The sequence below is a fragment of the Phyllostomus discolor genome, chromosome 3 (assembly GCF_004126475.2).
Source record: "Phyllostomus discolor isolate MPI-MPIP mPhyDis1 chromosome 3, mPhyDis1.pri.v3, whole genome shotgun sequence".
NCBI lineage: Eukaryota > Metazoa > Chordata > Mammalia > Chiroptera > Phyllostomidae > Phyllostomus > Phyllostomus discolor.
Window position 1 is genome coordinate 130,207,477 of NC_040905.2, and position 20,460 is coordinate 130,227,936.

General features: G+C 43.4%; 1 protein-coding gene across 1 annotated transcript; it reads right to left on the reverse strand.

The window, feature by feature from the left end:
- Window positions 1-4,076: 4,076 nt before the first annotated feature.
- GADD45G (growth arrest and DNA damage inducible gamma) lies at window positions 4,077-5,578 on the reverse strand. Its single transcript, XM_028531509.2, has 4 exons — window positions 5,447-5,578; window positions 5,103-5,204; window positions 4,777-4,990; window positions 4,077-4,684 (listed from the first exon to the last, which is right to left on the reverse strand). The coding sequence occupies exons 1-4, from the start codon at window positions 5,497-5,499 to the stop codon at window positions 4,574-4,576; spliced, it is 480 nt and encodes a 159-aa protein (XP_028387310.1). The 5' UTR covers window positions 5,500-5,578; the 3' UTR covers window positions 4,077-4,573.
- Between the last annotated feature and the right edge of the window lie 14,882 nt (window positions 5,579-20,460).

Here is a 20,460-nt window from a genome sequence, read left to right on the forward strand (position 1 = left end):
ATGACTTTCCTGGTACTTCTTTATTTGTTGATCAGCATTTTTGCATTCCCTCCCTGGAATACAATAGCTCAGATACTACCTCCATCACTTGCAGACCCTCTGTGGCACAAAGACTGAATTGCTGGCTGACCTTATGGAGATACATGGTCATACATTCCATTTCCTGGAATAATAGCTTTCCATGTGCATTTATCACTTAAGCCTATCAGTTATGACTGAAGCTAAAAATTTTAACACTTGAGTTCCCCTATCAGAAGGACTAAGTATTACTCTTTGTACTGGGCTCTAGGCCAGGCCCTAAAGCAGAGACAGACTTCAGGATCAGTCAGGAGGGTATGGGGGTTTAACCCAAAAGGTCAGAGCCTGAGTAGTGGAAGAGGAGGGAGTGATAGAGAGGCATAGACTGGTCACCAGGGAAGGAACAGAAGGAGCAAGAGAACATGAAAGGGAGAGAGCCTAGCAGCTGGACTAGGGAGCTGTCACACAACAGGAAGTGCATGACTATGCCCCCAGGGTCTGTTCAAGACAGGAACTCAATAACTTGGAGGGGAGAGAGAGACAGGAATTAGGGGAGGGGAAGAAAAGGGAGGGAGGAGAGGAGGAAAAGAAGAGAAGATCGTCTCTGCCCAGGAAAGTGCTGGGAACAGTAAATGTTCACTAAATAAATGGAGGAATCAATGAGAGGCTGGATGGATGGATGGATGGATGGATGGATGAATGAATGAATGAATGAATGAACCAACCAACCAACCAATGAACTAACATCTTCCCCAGAATGAGGTGGAGAAGCAGCAGACCCTCCCAGGCCCAGCTCACTCAGGCTCTGAAGATTTTTGCTGCCTGTTGGGCTGGAATGCAGCCCTGGAGGTATTTCCAGCAGCTTCCAGTAGAACTTGCTCCCAGAATCCAAACTCCAGCAAGTAGCCCTCACCCGTCACTGATGGCAGTTGGTAGAGAGGACTCAGGAAATCTTTACATGCACATCTCATTTGCCAAAAGAAGTAAATAGTCCGGCAATTTTTTAATAGAGACTCAACAAGAAAAGTGTGGTCTATACTTGAAAACAGGGCTTCTTACAAAGACCAGTATAACTTTGCCCTAGCACAGACTTTGAAGGTATGTCACAGCTCTGGGCATCCTGTGGTCCTCAGTGGGTCCGACCTGCAGACTCTACCTTCTCTCCTCTTGCAGCTCAGGTGAACCAGGTCAGACCTGCCTCACTTCCCCCAGTTAAGTCATAAAGTCTTTCCTCAGTGGCTGGGGAAGTAAAATTCCCTTATGACTTTTGGAGGGGATACACCCCAAAGAGGAATGCATAGGCTGGTGGCTTGGAAAACCAAGCAAAGCTCAAGAACTTGGAAAAAAGCAAAAATGACTATCTGTTTAGTGAGCTGACCCCACAGCCTTGTTTTGTTTGCTAACATCCTTGTTTTTCTTCTGAAAAACTCCTTTTTTCACTTTTTTAAAGTGGTCTTAGTAACAATGCCACTATGCTGAGGCTAATGGCTTAATAATTGCAGCCTTGAAAATAAAACAAGTGTCAGCGATGACTTTGTCCTTTCATTTTATCAGTGAGAGAATGAAGGTCCTGCTCCTTGTGTAAACAAGGGTCACCTTGAAATAAAAGATGAGCCTGACCTATTCTCTTTCCTCCAGGGCAGGCACAGTTTGCTTTAGGCCTGCAAAAAGCTGGCAATGGCCTTGTTTGGTGAGGCCTCTAGGTGAGGAAGACTGCCTAACTGCATCACATGCTTCTGGGTGCCGGTGACAACTGTGCTGCAATAGCTGAAGCCAGGAAAGACCCTGCCTCCAAGGTCACTGAGTGACATGAGGGCATGCAACAGGATGTTAAGAAAAAGAAGCAGGAGGTGACAAAATGCAGAGTGAGATCTGCTATTTCGAACAGTGTTGTGTGTGTTTAAGTACAGCACGTGATGTGTGCACCTTAGAGGGAAAGAGAAGGTGAGAAGATACGTCAAAATGTGGTGATGGCCTTTAGAGGTACATTGACCTTTTTCTTTCACTTTTTTGTGTTCTACAGAAATACAAAGTGAAGGTCTACAATGAATACATAAATGTTGATAAATTTACAAAGTTACCTTATGAAAGTAACCTTCCTTCCAATATCAGCAGGTTAGCACTTAAAGATGTGTGGAGCCTGGCAGCCTGGTCCCAAACCCACCACTCCATTTTGAGTTCTGCAATCTTTAGCAAATACCTTCATTAACTTTTAAGTATTGTAGTAATTAATGTTTATTCAGTGTTTTCCTGGTGCAGAGGACTGTGCCCAACAGTCCACACAATCACCTTCAGCATGCACATGATAATTGGCTTATATATGCACTATCATTTAGGGTTGTCAAAGTATGGGTGTAATAATGTACTTATAAGCACTGTGTATCTTAGTATCTGTTCTCTGAAGTATTTCGTTTTAATAGCATTAAATGCCCATTCATCTTCCCAAAATTAAGCACAAACTTTGGGCCTGCCACAGTGTCCCAGCATGCATTCTTTCCCCTGCAAATTCTCCTAGCCCCCAGGGCTCCATCAGAGACTTGCTGTAAATTCTAATCTGAGAAAGCCAAGTGTCTTAAGGGCTGCCAGCTGAACTTTTTACAAGGGTCAGTCTTCCAGCAGGGGGGTCTGCCCACCTGCTCTGGGCAATATACTGCTAAATATACTCATGAAGCATCCGTTTTAAGTAATTATACCCCTCGGGTGTTTACTATAGCTTGCTGTGGCAAATGGCCATAGAATGCAGACTGGCATAGAAACCCACTTAAAAGTTTCTGCCTCAGCAAAGAAAACTCAGTTTTAAGCAGCAAATTGCTAAAATATTAATGAAACTTGGGCAAAAGCACAGCTGAATTATTTCATTGGGCTTCTGTTTAATTGAAGGGGAAATGTTTTTGAGAGCTGATAAATGTGAAACACGATGCTCCCATTAAGGGAAGAATAATCGAATTCATACAGTCCTGCTGTCCTGAGGGTGCAGCCGTGGTTTGGAGGAAATTAAAAAAGTGACAGCCAATAAGGCAAAACAGCCACCTGGAACTACTGTTAAATCGGTAAAATCTCCTATTTAGAAAAACAGCACACTGACCCTGCCCAAAGGCTCAGTGGACACTGGGCAGCCTGTTAGCAGCATGCCAGCCCGTATGTATTTCCCCTGCTGAAAGCTGCTGAAGTCAGGCAGGGGTAAAACCAACTCATATTGATCACATAAGAAGGACTGATTCACTCAGGACATTTCTTAAAGTAAGCCTTTGCAGAAAGAATTTATTTTTTCTTCCATAAATGGGACTGTGAATTGCAGCAGTCCTCCTGTGATGTGGACAGAGAACACTCAAAACAGTAGACAGCAGATGACTAACTCACACCTATTTGTGTGGATGGTGCCTTCCCATTTTTGCTCAGATCTTTTTTTGATCACAGCCATGACAAAACAATGAGTCTTGCTTAAATGCAGCCACGTTGTCACATTCGATGTTAATACTTTGATGACATTGCTGTAATCGCCATTCCTTTAAGAGGGAAAGGTTCCTGAGAGCTGTATGCTGCCAACCTCAGGGACCACAAAAGGCAGCATCTGCACAAAGCAATGATCATTGTGCAGAAATGCTGCCTGCCTCCCGCAAGCTGTTATGATAAGCAGATATTGAGGGGGAGGGGAGGAGGAGAGGAGAGGAGAGGAGAGGAGAGGAGAGGAGAGGAGAGGAGAGGAAGGCAAGGGCACCATGAGAGGAGAGGAAGGGCAGAGATAGGTTGCTGTTAATCAGGTTGGATGGCCAGCCTTTAGCTGCTGCAGTGATGTCTTATCTGAAGTATGCTCCTGCCCTGTAAATTTAAAAATCTTCCTAAAAGGAGAAAAATAGGAGCAGGGCTTAAGTCCTGCCCTAACTCCTGGGCAGTGTCCCCTCCCCCAGTTCCTGCTCCTTGGGAGCCTGTATATAATTCAGCCTAGATAGGAGGATGAACAGGTGCCTTCCAGCTCCATGAGTTTCAGCAATCACCTGCAAGCCTGCTGATCACCTCCCCATCAGAAAGGAACCCCTACCCTCAATAAAGAGAATACGTTTGTTTTGGTAAGTTTATTGTAAAATTCAAAGCTGCAGCAGCATAATCCTTTGGAAAATGGACCATTGCCCAGATCCGTTTGAAACAGTAGTGCAGACTGCTAGGTCCATTAGAGCTCCAGTAACTGTGCAAGTCCAAGCCACCTGGCCTCGCCTTTCCCCTGCTTCCTGACCACAGTGCAGGCTGCTGAGTCACGCCTGCCAGGTCAGTCCATTCTTCCCAGCATTGCTGCCAATGTCTGGCATCTGGGCTTACTGGGCGAGTAGCCGCTCCCCACTCGTGTAAAGTCCTTTGCTTGGGGCCAGCATGCCCCTGCCGCCACTGGGCCACCTCCTTGGAGGAAGCCGCACCTCCTCGCTGCTCTCCACGTGCCCCCTCCTTCCAGTCTCCACGCTGTACTCCTGCGCCCTCAGAGGGCGCGTCCACAGAGCCAGCCCCGCGCTAGGCGCCCCAGGGTGTCTCCACAAGGATCAGACCAAACACCTCTGCTGGGCTGTCACTCGGGAAGGGTGATACTGGGCACCCAGTCATTGACGCTGCGGCTCTCTTCGCAAAACAGACTGAGCTTCTCCAAGGCGGGGTCCTTCCATGAATCCTCATTGGGGTTCTGAGAGGAGAGAGAGCACAAAGATCAGCTAGGTTGGCCACTAGATGCTAGCTGAGGGCAGGAGTGGGTGGGGACCAGAGGAGTGCACTCACCGAAATGAGGATGCAGTGAAGGTCTCCTGGAGCACTCGCCTCATCGCCAGCACCCACGATGGCCGCCAGCCGCTGCACATCGCTCACACGAACGATATCAATGTCGTTCTCGCAACAGAATGCTTGGATCAGCGTGAAATGAATCTGCAACGCTATGTCGCCCTCGTCCTCCTCGTCTGCCGCCAACACGCAGAAGGTTACATTGTCAGGGTCCCTGCGCGGGCAAGGATAGAGTGGTGAGGTCAGGGCAGTGAGCTCGGATGCCCCCACCATCTCCTGGGTCTCCCTGCCGATGCCAGGCACCCACGTGCTTCGCTTATACTCACACGTTCAGGACTTTGGCCGACTCGTAGACGCCGGCGGTGAGGCAGCCCTGGCGCTGAGCCGACAGCAGCAACTCGTGCAGAGCTTTCCCGGCGCCCTGCATCCTGCGAATGAGCCAGCGCTTTGAGCGGAGACTGAACGAACGATGGGGCGCCAACCGCAGAAACGCACCCCAGTACCCTAGCCCAGGGATGCCCCTGAGAGCTCCATTGACGTACCCACCCACCCCCAACCCCCTCCCCGCCCCCCGGCTCCCCAGCCAAGAGGCTTCCACCAGACCAGCTGTAGACACTGCAGAGTGAAGCTCCCGGCACTCAAAAACTTCTGGCACCCAGCGCCAACCCACCTGGCTGTGCTTTCAGGAACTGTGTCCTGGCCTCGGACTTCTTCCAGTGTCATGGTGCAGTCTAGGAAGCTGCTAGATATCCAAAAGAGGAGCTAGGGGAGTGGACCGAGAGAGGACGTGGAAGTCCGCAACCCGTGGAAGTCCGCAACCTGCTGCGGCGCGTCTACTGTTAGCTAGTGCGTCTGCTGCAGCGTGTACTTATATAGGCTGGGACCAGGGGCAGCCAGCTGGCACAAAGCTGCGAGCCCATTGGCCGACACCACTTTCTGATGCAAATGAGGCGGCGGCTGGTGGCTCGTGCCAGAAGGCCACGTGGGGAGGGCTGCGGGGGCAGGAGTCGGGGGAGGGTGGGGAGTTGGATGACAATGCCTCAAATCTGCTGCTTTTGTTGGGGTGCTACTAGGCAGATTGGAGCCTGCAGATTTCATCTCGATTTTTCTGGGTTAAGTCCTTAAAAGGAGAAGTTACCTATTAAAGAAATACTTGTCAATAGGACTTAGCGATTTTTGAAATGCACGTTTGGATAATCTAAAGGACTTATTTTGTGTTTGTTGCCACCTTTCTATTTTTATCTTTTAATTTGGAGTTTAATTTGGAAACTGCTGCTTTGAAACTGAAACTTAAAGCAAAAGCACGCAGCGCTGACTCGCTTTAAGCTTACAAAGCGAACACTTAAGGTTAGGAGCGCGCAGGCAAGGCCTCTATGCACACTCAAAGTCCCGACCCAAATGCGCTGGAAGGTCCTAGTGAAGGTCCCCGCACCCTGGTAAAGTGCTACTGGGCACTGGGCCTGTGAGCAGATTGTATCCGGCGCATGCGGCTCGTTTACATTTCTATGGAGGGCGCACAATAGCGGAGGTCTGGCGTGTGGCGGTTTGCGTGAGGGACAATCAAGGCTTTCTCTTCATAGCGACACTGTCCACCTGCTGCCTGGTGGGGTGAACAGGAAGGCTCAGCTCACAGCGGTCGCGGAGCTGCCCAATGGTGGGGGTCTGGGCCACGTGCCACTCCTGCGCCCTTCAGTGCCCTCCACCTGCACTTGCCTCTCTGCACGCGTGATCCGTTTGTTTGCAATTCTGCCCCACCCGGGAATTAAAAAGAAGTCAAGCCTGCAGCACTGTCTACGAAGCTAGGTGCACTCGCACGAGGACCCCAAGGTTCCAGTCCTAGAACCTTGGAAAATGAAGCTTAGAATCCCTTTCCCGGGGCGCCCTCTACAGGTCGCCAGAAAGATCTTGACCACCCCCTTCTCATCTCCCTAATTCCATTAGCCTCTGTTATTGACCTCTGGCCCTCTGCCTTCATGTTAAGGGGTGGCTCTAACTGAGCCCAAGCCAAACTACCCATTGGTGGAAGTCAGAGTAAGGGCTGCAAACCACCCCCCCCCCGAGGAGGGGGTGGGCGAGATATATGGAGTAAGAGTTCATATTTCTTATGATATTTTTATTTTTTATTTAAATATGTATATATAAAAAGATTCTTTTCCAGTAACAAATAGACTAATAAAACTGGAAGAGACCTTAAGAGAGTTTAAGAGACATTCTATGATGTGACCATTCTGTACCTACAGCATTTCAGGCTGTTTGCTCACTTTTGGTGTTTGCAGCTCTCTACAGCAACCCATCCTTTTGTAGCTAGCCCAGGCCGTGGAGACTGGGCAGGACAGCAGCTGTAGCTCAGGGAGTGGGGGTAGGGAGGACGGCCGGGGTGGTGGGAGGGGATTCCTGGAAGCCCAGGCAAGCTCTGCAGCTTAATAGAGATAATGGAGAAGAAAAATAACCAAGTGAACTAGTGTCTGGCGCCCCCGGGTGGCTTACCAGCAAATGTAGCTACAACATCAGGCCACCTCTTCCGATTCCAAGAAGCCGGTGTTTGCTCACCTAACATTCCTGAAACTGATGTGTCTTGGCCTCCCTGGAGCTAGGCAGAACCAGGAAGCATCATGCTGCGTTTACTATTGTTTCCTTTCTTTTTTGGTGGCATATAAAATGATGGTGTGCCTCAACTGAATAAAATGTTTATTTTTAAGTGATTGAGACTTGGGTATTGTTCTTTTTTAAATGTATTTGTGCCAAGAGGCCTGGCTGGGTAGGTCAGTTGGTTAGAGCACAATTCGCCCCTGGGCAGTGCACATACAAGAATCAACCAATGAATGCATAAGTAAGTGGAGCAACAAATCGAGGTCTCCCTCTCTCTCTCTCCCTTCTTCTCTAAAATCAATAAATACATTTTTTTAAATTCACTTGGCTGGAGAGTTGCATCTAGCTAGAGTAGTCAAACCCTCAGGGAGGCTTTCACTGGCTGGAGAGGCAGCTTTAAAAAAGAAATTGTTGGTTCCAGGTCACCAGGAAATGTTGCAAATTAGACTTATTTGACATCTTAGCGCTTCCTTCCCCCATCACCATTTATAATACTAAAAATTTCCCTGCATACCAGGCCTCAGCCCCTCCTCCTGGAGTAGGCCACTGGACAGGCCTGATTGGAGAGGAGGACAAGGACAGCATTTCCATTCGGCACTGAGCCAGCCCTGAGGGAAAGAGCTTATTGACAACCCCCTGGGATTATTCTACTTTGCTCATATTTTTGAGGTATTCCATTTCAGGAAAACTGCCTTTCTGACACAGATTATGACTTCACATGGGTTTTTAGGTCACTCCAAATTGCCCCAAAACCCTCATCTCAATTACAAAAGAAACATTTTATCAGAAGGCAAGGTGGGCCCTCTACCAGAGGCCCCCAAACCCCACCCTGCAGTTAGACAAATGCAGAAGCTGCTGTGACTAGGACAGCCTATTTCCCCTCAGACTACAGGAGGGGAGTGGAAGAGGCTGCACCCCATCCCTGGGCTACCCCACAATAGAAGACTGTTGACAATAGCCAATGGCCCACCTGACCCGCTGTGATGCCAACATGCTCCCAAATGGCATTCAGCCAGTGTCTCAGCCTGCTGGCGCCCCACATCTTAGGAGGCTGTGTTGTTACTCCAAGCTCCCTGTGATTGTGCCCCTAAACCTTCCTCTGAACCTTAATAATGCAGGTGATGGTGACTTTATTAAAGAGACATCCTCAGAGATGCTATGTTTTTAAAAGCCTTTGGAAATGTTCACAGTTTAACTGTTTTGTTAACACATTCTTGGAAATTCACTTCTTGGTTACTCTCATGGCCTAATTGAAGTGTTGGCAGAGAGTCTGCTGATTTTGGTATGGAAGGAAATGGGCCTTGAGTAAGTAGTCAACATTATGATACAGTCCTGGTTGCAATTTCTTGAATTATTTGTTTTTAGTGTGCCCAAACACCATCTTTAGGTAGCAGGTTCATCCTCCTCATGCCCACAGCCCCACAGGAGGCTGCAGGGCACAGATGTGCTGCTCAAAGCTCCACACTGTCTTAGTAAAAGCACCAGTCATTGCCACCTTTCAAAACTGCAGCTTTCACATAACTTGGATGTCCAGCTTCTTTTACAAAATGAGATTTAGCCACTTGTGCCTGCAGTTACCACTAACCTCACACACCACGGTAACCACGTGCTGAAAAGGAGGCAAGGGAACCTCAGACTGGGCAGTGCTCTCCAGGTCACCACCACATTCCCTCTGAGCCCTTTTGTGGACCCACAGCTTCGTTCATTTACATAACCTGCTTGTCCCCTGCAGCCTTTACATTTGCAATTTTTTAAAAGAAACCGAAGTTTGAACAGTAAAACAAAGAGGTCAGGTGCTTAAAAGATGAACTCAAATAGGGCAAGCATTATTTGTGTCCCAGATTCTGCAGGATGGGTCTCCCACATGACACAGGGCTCTGGAAGTAGTCTGAGTTGGCCCCTTTCTAAATGTCTAGGCATTGCTCTCAATCCCTCACTTCCACTCCTTTGTCAGGCCCTTTGTCAATCCCTCACTTCCACTCCTTTGTCAGGACACGCCTCCTTGGGTTTCAAAATTGGGGTTTTTTTTCCCAGAAAAACTCATGCATGGGGGGATGGACAGCAATGAATCAGTGATAATACTACATTAACTCAAAAGAGAAACTAAATCTTTGTGCAAGACACACACTTATTTAAATCCCAGCAGTGTCACCAGAAATGTGTTTCAGAATCTAATATATAGCACAGCATGGTGCCCCAACCCACTGCCATGCACCCCATCCTCTGAAACATGAGGTCTGTGGATAGGGAGGCTTCAAATGATAACTGAGGCAAGAAATAGGAAACTGAGAAGGGAAATCCCCACCTAACAGAAGCCTGACATCTGTGGTCAGTCGCCACACAGACAGGGATTTCTGGAAGGAACAATGAATGGCTTAGCATGTGAGAGGATCACATTAGCTCAGTGAAAGTCCTGAAATGGGGTAGGGGACAAATCATTCATGCACTTGATACTTTCTCTGTCATGAGTAAGAAATGATTGTGACACATGTCACAGCCATAGGCTGAAAATCCCTGAAAAGCCACAGATGTCCCAACTTTCACATGTACCTGGCCATGTGCCTGTCTTCTGTGACTCTGTTTCCCCCATATGAAATGAAGATCTGTCCTTTGCCCTTCATGAACTTTATAGAGTTTCTAAAGGTCACACCTGGTCATCATTTGGCCCACGTTCATGTTTTGTTTGGTGGGCAGTGTTTTAAAATGACTTACAAATTCAGGTCTGACTTGTTTGTTTGTATAAATAGGAGCAGGTGGCATGTACTTTCCCTGCCTCACTGGACATGTCACAAATGTCACATTAGGCCTGATGACTTGTTTAGCCCTTGCCTGGCCCCTTCAGACATTTGAATTTGGTACAAACTTTCTTTTCTAACAGCATACAGTAAGCTGAGATACTGTGGTTACCCTTCTGAAAACATTAACTTATAAGCATATAATAAATTAATAGAGCTTTGTAACTGAAAGCTCTACTTTATGTACTGAAAGATAATTTACAGTATATAAATACCCAGATATTGGAGGTTGTAGTTAGCAGAACAGGGCTCAAATCTGGGTTTTCTGCTTACTTAACTTTGACCTTCTGCAAAAAGATACTGCATGGTTTAAAATGTAAGGTAAGACAAGTAGGTAAAAGAAACTTATATAGTAAGTACTTGGAAATTTATAAAACATTAAAGAAAGAAATTGAAGAAGAAAAGACTAAATGAAAGCATATACGGTATTTATGGATAGGAAGAATTAACATAGTTAAAATGTCCATACTACCCAAAGTGATCTATAAATTCAACACAAATTCTATCAAAATGCCAATGGTGTTTTTCACAGAACTAGAACAAATAACACAAAAATTTATATGGAACCACAAAAGACTCCCAAATAGCCACAGCAATCTTGAGAAAGAAGAACAAAGTAGGAGGGATCACGATACCTGATGTCAAGCTGTATTAAAGGCCACTGTAATCAAAACAGTCTGGTACTAGCATAAAAACAGACATACAGATCAATGGAATAGAATAGAGAGCCCAGAAATAAACCCAAGTATCTATGGTCAATTAATATATGACAAAGAAGGCAAGAACATACAATGGGTTAAAGATAGTTTATTTAATAAATGGTGTTGGGAAAATTGGACAGTTATATGCAAAAAACAAAAGTAGACCACCACTTTACACCATATACAAGATAAACTTAAATGGATTAAAGACTTCAATGTAAGACTTAAAACCATAAAACTCCTAGAAGAAAGCATAGGCAGTAGACTCTCTGACATTGCTCTTGGCAATATTTTTTCTGATATATCTCTTCTAGAAAGGGAAACAAAACAAAAAATATGCAAATCACATTAAATCACATAAGCTACATCACATTAAAAAGATTTTGTACAACAAAGAAACCATCAACAAGACAAAAATACAACCTACTGAATGAAAGAAGATATTCATCAATGATACATTCCATAAGAAGTTAATATCCAAAATTTATAAAGAACTCATACAACTCAACAACAGCAACAACAAAAAAAAATATCCAATTAAAAAGTGGGCAGAAGATCTGAATAGACACTTCTCCAAAGAGGACAAACAGATGGCCAATACATATATTTAAAGTTGCTCAATACTACTAATCAACAGAGAAATGTAAATTGAAGCCACAATGAAATAACACCTCACACCTGTCAGTATGATTGTCGTTGATAAATCAAGAAACAAGTGTTGGCAAAGATTTGGAAAAAAAGGGAAGACTCATGACCTGTTGGTGGGAATGCAAATTGGTGTAGCCAGTATGGAAAACAGCATGAAGCTTCCTCAAAAAAATTAAAATTGGAACTGTCTTATGACCCAGTAGTTCCACTTCTTGGTATATGTCAGAAGAAACCCAAAACATATTCAAAAGAATATAAGCACCCCATGCCCATTGCAGCATTATTTATAATAGCCAAAATATGGAAGCAGCTTAAGAGTCCATCAATAGACAAGTAGATAAAGAAAGTTGTGGTATATACAAAATGGAATACTACTTACTTGGCCATAAAAAATAATGAAATCTTACCACCTGTGACAGCACAGATGTACCTAGAGGGTAATATGCTAAGTAAAATAAGTTAGAGAGAGAAAGACAACTACTAATGACTTTGCTTATATTGGAATCTGAAGAACAAAATAAATAAGCAAAACAGAAACAGACTCACAGATACAGAGAACAGACCAATGTTTGCCAGAGAGGAGAGAGGTTGGGGGGACTGAGTGAAAAAGATGATGGGATTAAGTACAAACTGGTAGTTACAAAATAGTCATGGGGATATAAAGTATAGCCTAGGGAATATAGACAATAATACTGTAATAACTGTGTATGGTGCCAGGTGGGTACTTGAAGTATAAGGGAGGTCACTTTGTAAAATATATGATTGCCTAACCACTATATTGTACACCTGAAGCTAATACAAAATAATATTGAATATAAACTGTAACTGAAATATAAAATTTTAGCCCTGGCTGGTGGCTCAGTTGATGGGAGAATCATCCTGTGACCAAAAGGTTGTGGGTTTGGTCCCAATCAGGGCATATGCCTTGGCTACCCATTCAATCCCCAGTCTAGAAGTATATGGGAGTCAACCCATCAATGCTTCGCTCTTGCGTCAGTGTAATTCCCCTCTCTCTAAAAAAAAGTAGTGAGGAAAAAAAAGTCCTTGGGTGAGGATTTTTTTAAAGGAGTAAGTATAAAATTTTTAAAAGAAAAAAAATAACTGGAAAATGAGTCTATGCTTATCCACAAATTAAATCTCCTTTTATTAAGTTTTTCTTAAAAAATCATATTCCAAAATATATATGACAAGGAAATGTTTACTATAATATTTCTTCTAATAGTGAAAATCTGAAACCACAAGAGGGGACAGTGTTAAATCATGGTGTAGCCATAAATGAAACATGAAGAGCGTTCCATGGCCTGATAAAGCCTCAGATATAATGTGGAAACTGAGGTACTGAATTGTGGGATTCTTATGCAAACATATCTAGTACACATGATGAGCACTGTACAAATAAATATCAAGGTAGGGACGATGGTTATATCTTGAAGTGGTGAGATTTTAGATGATTTTTTATTTTCCTCACTAAACTTTTCTGCAATTAAAGATTCTGCAATCTGATTTTATATAACACAAATTCAAACTTCTCATGGGCGATAACCTTAGCACCAGATCTCATCGATGTGAGTCCTGCTTCAGGCATTGTGTGGAGTGATTTTTGACCATATGGTAACAGATCAAGAAGTGAGACATCTGCGAGGCTGTGCTCCTGCCAAAAGGAAAGGTCAGAGTATGACCTTTGGCTCCTGAACTGCTCATCTTTCTCTGATGTTAGTCTGTTCTCAGTTGAGTGAAAATGGTTATATTGCACTTGGAGGTTCACTCTGGAATGACTGGCATGGAATCTCAGGCCATGCACTAAAGGCATGAAGGAGGTGCCAGCAGCCAGACACCTGGGGACACATTTCTATAGGGTGTATTTCACCAAGACACACAATTTAGCAAGTCACAATGGCTAAAACTTTCACTCCCTTTCTGAAAAATGTCTGCTTTTCAGAAATCACCATATTTTACTATGTATAATGAGCACTGTTTTGCCCAAATTTTTGAGGGAAAATTAAGGATGTGCATTATACATGAGTATAAGGACTACATGCCATGGGTATAATAATCCCATGTATAATGCTCACAAATCATGGGTGTACATTATACATGGCAAAATACAGTGATTACAGCAATAAATTATGAAAATTATTAACATAATACATCATGAATTCTAAAAATTCAAAAATTTTAAGTATACTCAATTCATTTTTGAGACTCTTGTAAGTGCAATTCAGTTTTATAGTATCAAATCCCACCCATTCAAGAGGGAACATTCCTCAACATAATAAAGGTCACACATGAGAGACCTATAGCCAACACCATACTCAGTGGACAAAACTAAAAGCTTTCCTACTAAGATCAAGAACAAGACAAGGATGCCCACTTTCACCACTCCTATTCAACATAGTATTGGAAGTATTAGCCACAGCAATCAGACAAGAAAAAGAAACAAAAGGCATTCAAATTGGAAAGGAGGAAGTAAAACTGTCATCGTTTGCAGGTGACATGATAGTGTACATAGAAAATCCTATAGATTCTACCAAAAAACTACTCGACTTAATAAATGAATTTGGCAAAACAGCATGTTACAAAGTCAATATTCAGAAATTTAAGGCATTTTTGTACCGCAACAATGAAATATCAGAAAGAGAAGTCAGGAAAAACATCCCATTTGATATAGCAAAAAGAAAAATAAAGTACGTAGAAATAAACCTAACCAAGAAGGTAATAGACCTGTACTCAGAAAACTACACAACACTGAAGAAAGAAATTAAGGAATACACAAAAAAATGGAAGCATGTACCATGCTCATGGATTGGAATAATTAACATCATCAAAATGTCCATACTACCCAAAGCAATTTATAGATTCAACACAATCCCTATTAGTACTCATGACATATTTTACAGATATAAAACAAACATTTCAAAAATTTATATGGAACCATAAATGACTCCGAACAGCTGCAGCAATTTTGAGAAAAAAGAACAAAGTAGGAAGGATCACAATACCTGATATCAAACACTATTACAAGGCCACTGTAATCAAAACAGCCTGGTACTGGCATAAGAACAGACACATAGACCAATGGAATAGAATAGAGATCCCAAAAATAAACCCAAGTCTCTATGGTCAATTAATATTTGACAAAGGGGGAAGAAGCATAAAATAGAGTAAAAATAGCCTCTTCAGCAAATGGTGTTGGGAGATCTTGACAGCTACATACATACAAAAAAAAATGAAACTTGATCACCAACTTACTACATACACAAAAATAAGTTCAAGGTGGATAAAGGACTTAAATATAAGTCATGACACCATAAAAGTCCTAGAGGAAAACATAGGTAGGAAAATCTCAGACATTCCACACAGCACTATTTTCACTGATATGTCCCATAGAGCAAGGGACATAAAGGAAAGAATAAACAAATGGGACCTCATCAAAATAAAAAGCTTCTGCACAACTAAAGAAAACAATATTAAAATGAAAAGAGAACCAACTGTATGGGAAAACATATTTGCCGATGGAACAAGGGTTTGATCTCCAGAATACATAAAGAACTCACACAACTCCACTCTAGGAAGACAAGCAACCCAATTAAAAAATGGGCAAAAGACTTAAACAGACACTTCTCAAGGAGGACATACAGAGGGCCCAGAGACATATGAAAAGATGCTCAGCATCACTAGCCATCAGAGAGATGCAAATTAAAACCACAATGAGATACCACTTCACACCAGTCAGAATGGCCATCATAAACAAAGCAACAAACAACAGGTGTCAGAGAGGATGTGGAGAAAAGGGAATCCTAGTGCACTGTTGGTGAGAATGCAGACTGGTGTGGCCATTGTGGAAAACAGTACGGAATTTCCTCAGAAAACTAAAAATGGAACTGCCTTTCACCCAGCAATTCCACTGCTGGGACTATATCCTAAGAACCCTGAAACACCAGTCCAAAAGAACTTATGCACCCCAATGTTCATAGCAGCACAATTTACAATAGCTAAGTGCTGGAAGCAATCTAAATGCCCATCAGTAAATGAGTGGATCAAAAAACTCTGGTACATTTACACAGTGGAATACTATGCAGCAGAAAGAAAGAAGGAGCTCCTATTCTTTGTGACAGCATGGATAGAACTGGAAAGCATTATGCTAAGTGAAATAAGTCAAGTTGTGAAGGACAAATACCATATGATCTCACCTTTAAGTGGAACCTAATCAACAAGACAAACAAGCAAGTCAAATATAACCAGAGACATTGAAATTAAGAACAAACTGACAGTAACCAGAGGGGAGATGGGAGGTAATAATGAGGGGATAAGGGGGAAGGGTTTTCAGGAACAACTATAAAGGACACATGGACAAATCAAGGTGGGGTGAAATCCAGGGAGGGAGGTGGGGATGGCTGGGGTTGGGGGAAGTGGTGGGGAGAAAATCAGGCAACTGTACTTGAACAACAGTAAAATCATTTTATTTTTAAAATCAATTTTAAAAATAAATAAATTGATATTTAAATTTAAAAAATAAATTAATTAATTGCACCCATTCAAAAATAGTGGGACAAGTCTTGAGTATACTGTTATTAGCAGTAATGGCATTATTATTTTATTTACCAGACTTTTATAGGGTTTGGTATGTGCCAGGCACTATTACAAACACTTTTAAAACAGCAGGTAACCATCAGAATGACCCTGATAGGTAGGGTCTCCTCACCACTGCCAGATGAGGAAAGCTGGGCACAGAGAAGTGATGCAACTTTTCCCAAGATCACACAGCCAGAAGGTGCCAAAGCTGGGATTTGAACCCAGACCGTTGACTCTGGAAATCCCAGTCATCACCAAGAGGGGTGATACAACTTCTCTGTAAAACCTTTTCTAGAGGCATTGGGGCATACAATTTTGTCCACAACGGTTAAGGAAAACATCTAGGTAAAAAAATTTCAAAAAACCGGTTCTCTCTAATGGTGCCTGTCTCAGATATCATGATTGCCGGGTGCCATCTTGTGGTCAAAGAGAATATAGTTTCAAGCTCTGAAAAGTAGCTTCTAAAAGTCTTCCACGTTTCTAGGGACCACACAGTCTCTGGTCCCACACTCACATTAATATACAGAGGCAGCAACCCCTGGTAGCAGTGAGCTCTGCCAGGACCAGCAGCCTCTCAGAAGTCAGGCAGTCTAGAGCATGCTTCTGTACGGTCTACCACTTGGCAAGCAGTGTGAGTTGCCAACAGCAAGGAGAAGAAAACCAACCACCAGAAAATTACGTGTCAGCTGTAGTACTCCAGCCACTTCATGGGTAGGAAAACTGGTCATACAGCTAGTAATGGAGCTGGGACTCTGGCCACCCTCTACTAGACCTCATGCAAACTTCGTGTTCTGCCTCCACACCACACTGTGGGCAGGACCTCGGCTCACCACTAGGCAGGTACCCTGAGACACAGCTCAGCAGTACTCAGCTATGCAAGGCAGAGTGGGGGTGGTGACTTGTACACCTGCTTTCCTTTCAAATTGGGGATGCTCTGAGTCTCCCCATGTCCTCCAGTGCTCTAACCTCCACTCATCAGCTACATGATGAGAATTACACAAATGATTTTTTTCTTACAAACTTATAGAGGCAAATTTAAACTTGCAGGGACTCACAAGGAACATTGTCCAAAATACTGACAATTTTGGACACAGTAACCCATGAGACGGGTTTGGGATGCTTGGGGCAAGCAGGGTAAGCCACTAGTGAGCAGTGGTAGATGTGGGACATCCGGACTAGGTGCCATATGCCAAATGACCTCTGAATTTAGGAAAAGACACTGTGGCAGGCTGCAGACGCCCCCAAGCCTACTCTCCTTCATTGTGCAGGGTCTCCCAGCTGCATGCTGCATTAGCTATCTCCCTTGGTCACCAGACCCAGATCCAGCAAGCTTGAAGTTTCATGGCACTTGGTTCAACAAGCAGTTGTCTTCTACTGACTTGAACTTTGTTCCTCCCCACAGCTGTAGTGGTGACCCTTGCAACTAGAAGGAGGGCAGCCTTAGGACATGGGCCTAGGTCCCCACCTGACCATGTGGGGTTCAGCCATACTGATGGCCTATACACCGAGACTGTCACAATGGGATGAGACATACTTCTATTGTTAGTCACTGTGTATTAAGGGTCTTTAATTTTGACAAGACTTCAAACAGGAAAGTTGCAAGAATAGCATGCACCCATCACTCAGATTCCCTGTTCCACTCTATTTGCTTTCCTTATCATATATATATATATATATATATATATATATATATATATTCTGAACCATTTGACAGCAAGCCTCAGGCATGCTGCCTTTTATATACTTCAGTGTATATTTACTAAAAACAAGGATGTTCTCCTAAAACCATAAACCATAGTAAAATAATCAAAACTGAAATTAACACTGATAGAACTATAGCTACTAAGCTATAGATCATATCACAGTTCTTTTGCTTGTTTCAATGATGTCTTTTAAGGCAAAGGAACCCAGGACTGTGGCACATGCACTTGTCACATCCCTTCAGTCTCCTTTTATCTAAAACCATTCCCAAATCTCTTTTTTGACATCAACATCTTAAGAGTTTAAGCCCCTTATGTTGTCAACCATCCCAAGACTTGGGCTTGTATGATGTTCCCTCATGATTCCATTCAGGGCATGCAGGTGGCTCAGTGGCAATGTCACAGCCTCACAAGCTGACAAGCAGCTGTTGGCACATCTCTGATTGGTCTGTCATTCCTGGCCCCATATTTGAAGCCATTTGATCAAGGTGAAGTCTCCCAGGTTTCTCCAACATGAAGTTCCTCTTTTACTCTCTCCACTGAACAAGTGTTCTGTGGTGAGCTGTTGAGGCCACTACAGTCAATTAGCCTGCATGGTATTGGGAATTACTGCTGAGTTTCTATTGGAGAACAGTCAGCAGCAAATCCAAGCTCCTGATCTCAATGCTAGTTGTGGGGATATTACATTCACATTTCTCCCCTGGTATTTGTGATAGACAGGAAATTATTACTAGCCCCTGGGACACATTAAACTTAAATATTAATTTTTAAAACATAGCTCAGAAAGAAGCCTGGAGGGAGTATTTCCATTTTGCCAGAAAAGTCCATAGCAGGAAATGTGTACTTTTTGCACAAGAGGACTGGGACTTGTTGTGTCCATCAGACACTTTCAGTTTCCAGGACAGATGATCTGCCCAGCCCCTTCTCTTTGTCCTGGATCCAAGTCAGAGACTTTTTTCCCCCAGGACAATCTGTAGAGCTAGTACCTGCCTCCCACCACCTTCTCAGAGTCTCGGCCCTCATGGGAGGACCATGTTTGCTGACACGGGCAGTGAGGACTAATGAGGAAGCCAGTGGTGACCCCGTCCTACCAGTGGTGATATCTGTAGTATCAGGTGGATAAAGACCACATGTCCACCCTGGGCCTGGGATGCAGTAACCCCTGTTCCACCATCATCTTCCCATCCAGCTCCAGCAAATTCTACTCTCCCCAACCGTTTTAACATGGCCATGCCCTTCTTGTTGCCCACCCCTTCCTTTCCTCCCTAAGCCAATCTGCCCCTGAGCGGGAGAGAATAATGCCTATATCACAAGGACAACCCCTGTGTGGCCTCTGTCCTTTACATAGCCCTGGGTCACAACCCCACTTAGTGTCCCCACAAGAAAGCAACTGGATGAGTGTCTGTTTCCCTTCCCTCCAGGTGACAAAGGAGGTCCTTTCACACAAAAAAGACATGGTCCTTTTTGGTCACAAAAAGGGTTGTTCATGGTCACAGCTGTGACACAGAACAACCCAAGAAAGAGGAGATTTGGGAAGAAACGAGTGAGAAGAGGGGCCCACAAGGTGGCAGGGAGGTGGGGGCTCTGACACTCCCACCCAGTACAAGTCTCTGTGCAGATGCAAGACAGCTTGCTAATAAGTGAATGGATGAGCAGAACGAGGGGAGGGTACAGAAATCATTGTAATAGGCAGATGACAAACTCACCCCAGCTAATCTCAGAAAATGGACACAATTCCTTTCATGAGTAAAACAGGATGACACTGTTCTACCCTCAGCTGAGTTAGACTGCTCACCTCAGCACCTGGTGCCAAAGAGGGGGACAGGATCCTAAAAACATCAAGAGAAAGACAGTTAGTTACCTACAAGGAGGTTCCCATAAGAGTGTCAGTTGATTTCTCAACAGAAATTTTGCAGCCCAGAAGGGATTGGCAAGAAATATGTAAAGTGATGAAAAGAAAGGACCTAAGATTACTCTACCCAGAAAGGCTATTATTTAGCCAAAGGATGGATAAAGAGATTCCCAGACAATACAAAGCTAAAAGAGTTCATCCCCACCAAGCCAGTATTATATGAAATTTTAAAGGGTGTTATGAAAGAAGAAAAAAAAAGATTAAAAAATTGAACAACAAAATGGCAAAAATACATATCTACCAACAATAGAATCTAAAAACAAAGCAAACAAACCAGCAAAACAGAAACAGACTCGTAGATACAGAGAACATTTAGACAGTTGCCAGATGGGAGAGGGGTTATGAAGCTGAGTGAAAAAGGCAAAAGATTAAAAACTATAAATTGGTGGTAACAAAATAGTCATGGAATGTCAGATATAGCTTGGGGAATACAGTCAATATTCTAATAACTATGCATAGTTTCATATGGGTGCAAGATTTACCAGGATGATCATTTAGTAAGTTATATAATGTCTAATCACTGGGGTGTACTTCTGAAACTAATATAATAATGTATGTCAACTGTTATTGAAAAAATAAAAATGATTTAAAAATAAAAATAAGTGGTATGGGAAAATATGTGAAATTGGATGATGAAAAAACAAAGACTGCTATTTGACATCATACACAGATATTAACTCAAAGTGGGTTAAGGACTTAAATATAAAATCTGAATCAATAAAACACACAGAAAGAAATATAGTTACTAAAATTACAAATTTTGGTCT

What these genes read in the sequence shown, in the direction of transcription:
- GADD45G (XM_028531509.2), bottom strand. Translation starts at nt 5,499, where the DNA reads ATGACACTGGAAGAAGTCCGAGGCCAGGACACAGTTCCTGAAAGCACA. An exon ending in TCGGCCAAAGTCCTGAACGT is followed by an intron (nt 4,991 to 5,102) that starts GTGAGTATAAGC and finishes TTGCCCGCGCAG; the next exon opens with GGACCCTGACAATGTAACCT. An exon ending in TTCACTGCATCCTCATTTCG is followed by an intron (nt 4,685 to 4,776) that starts GTGAGTGCACTC and finishes CTCTCCTCTCAG; the next exon opens with AACCCCAATGAGGATTCATG.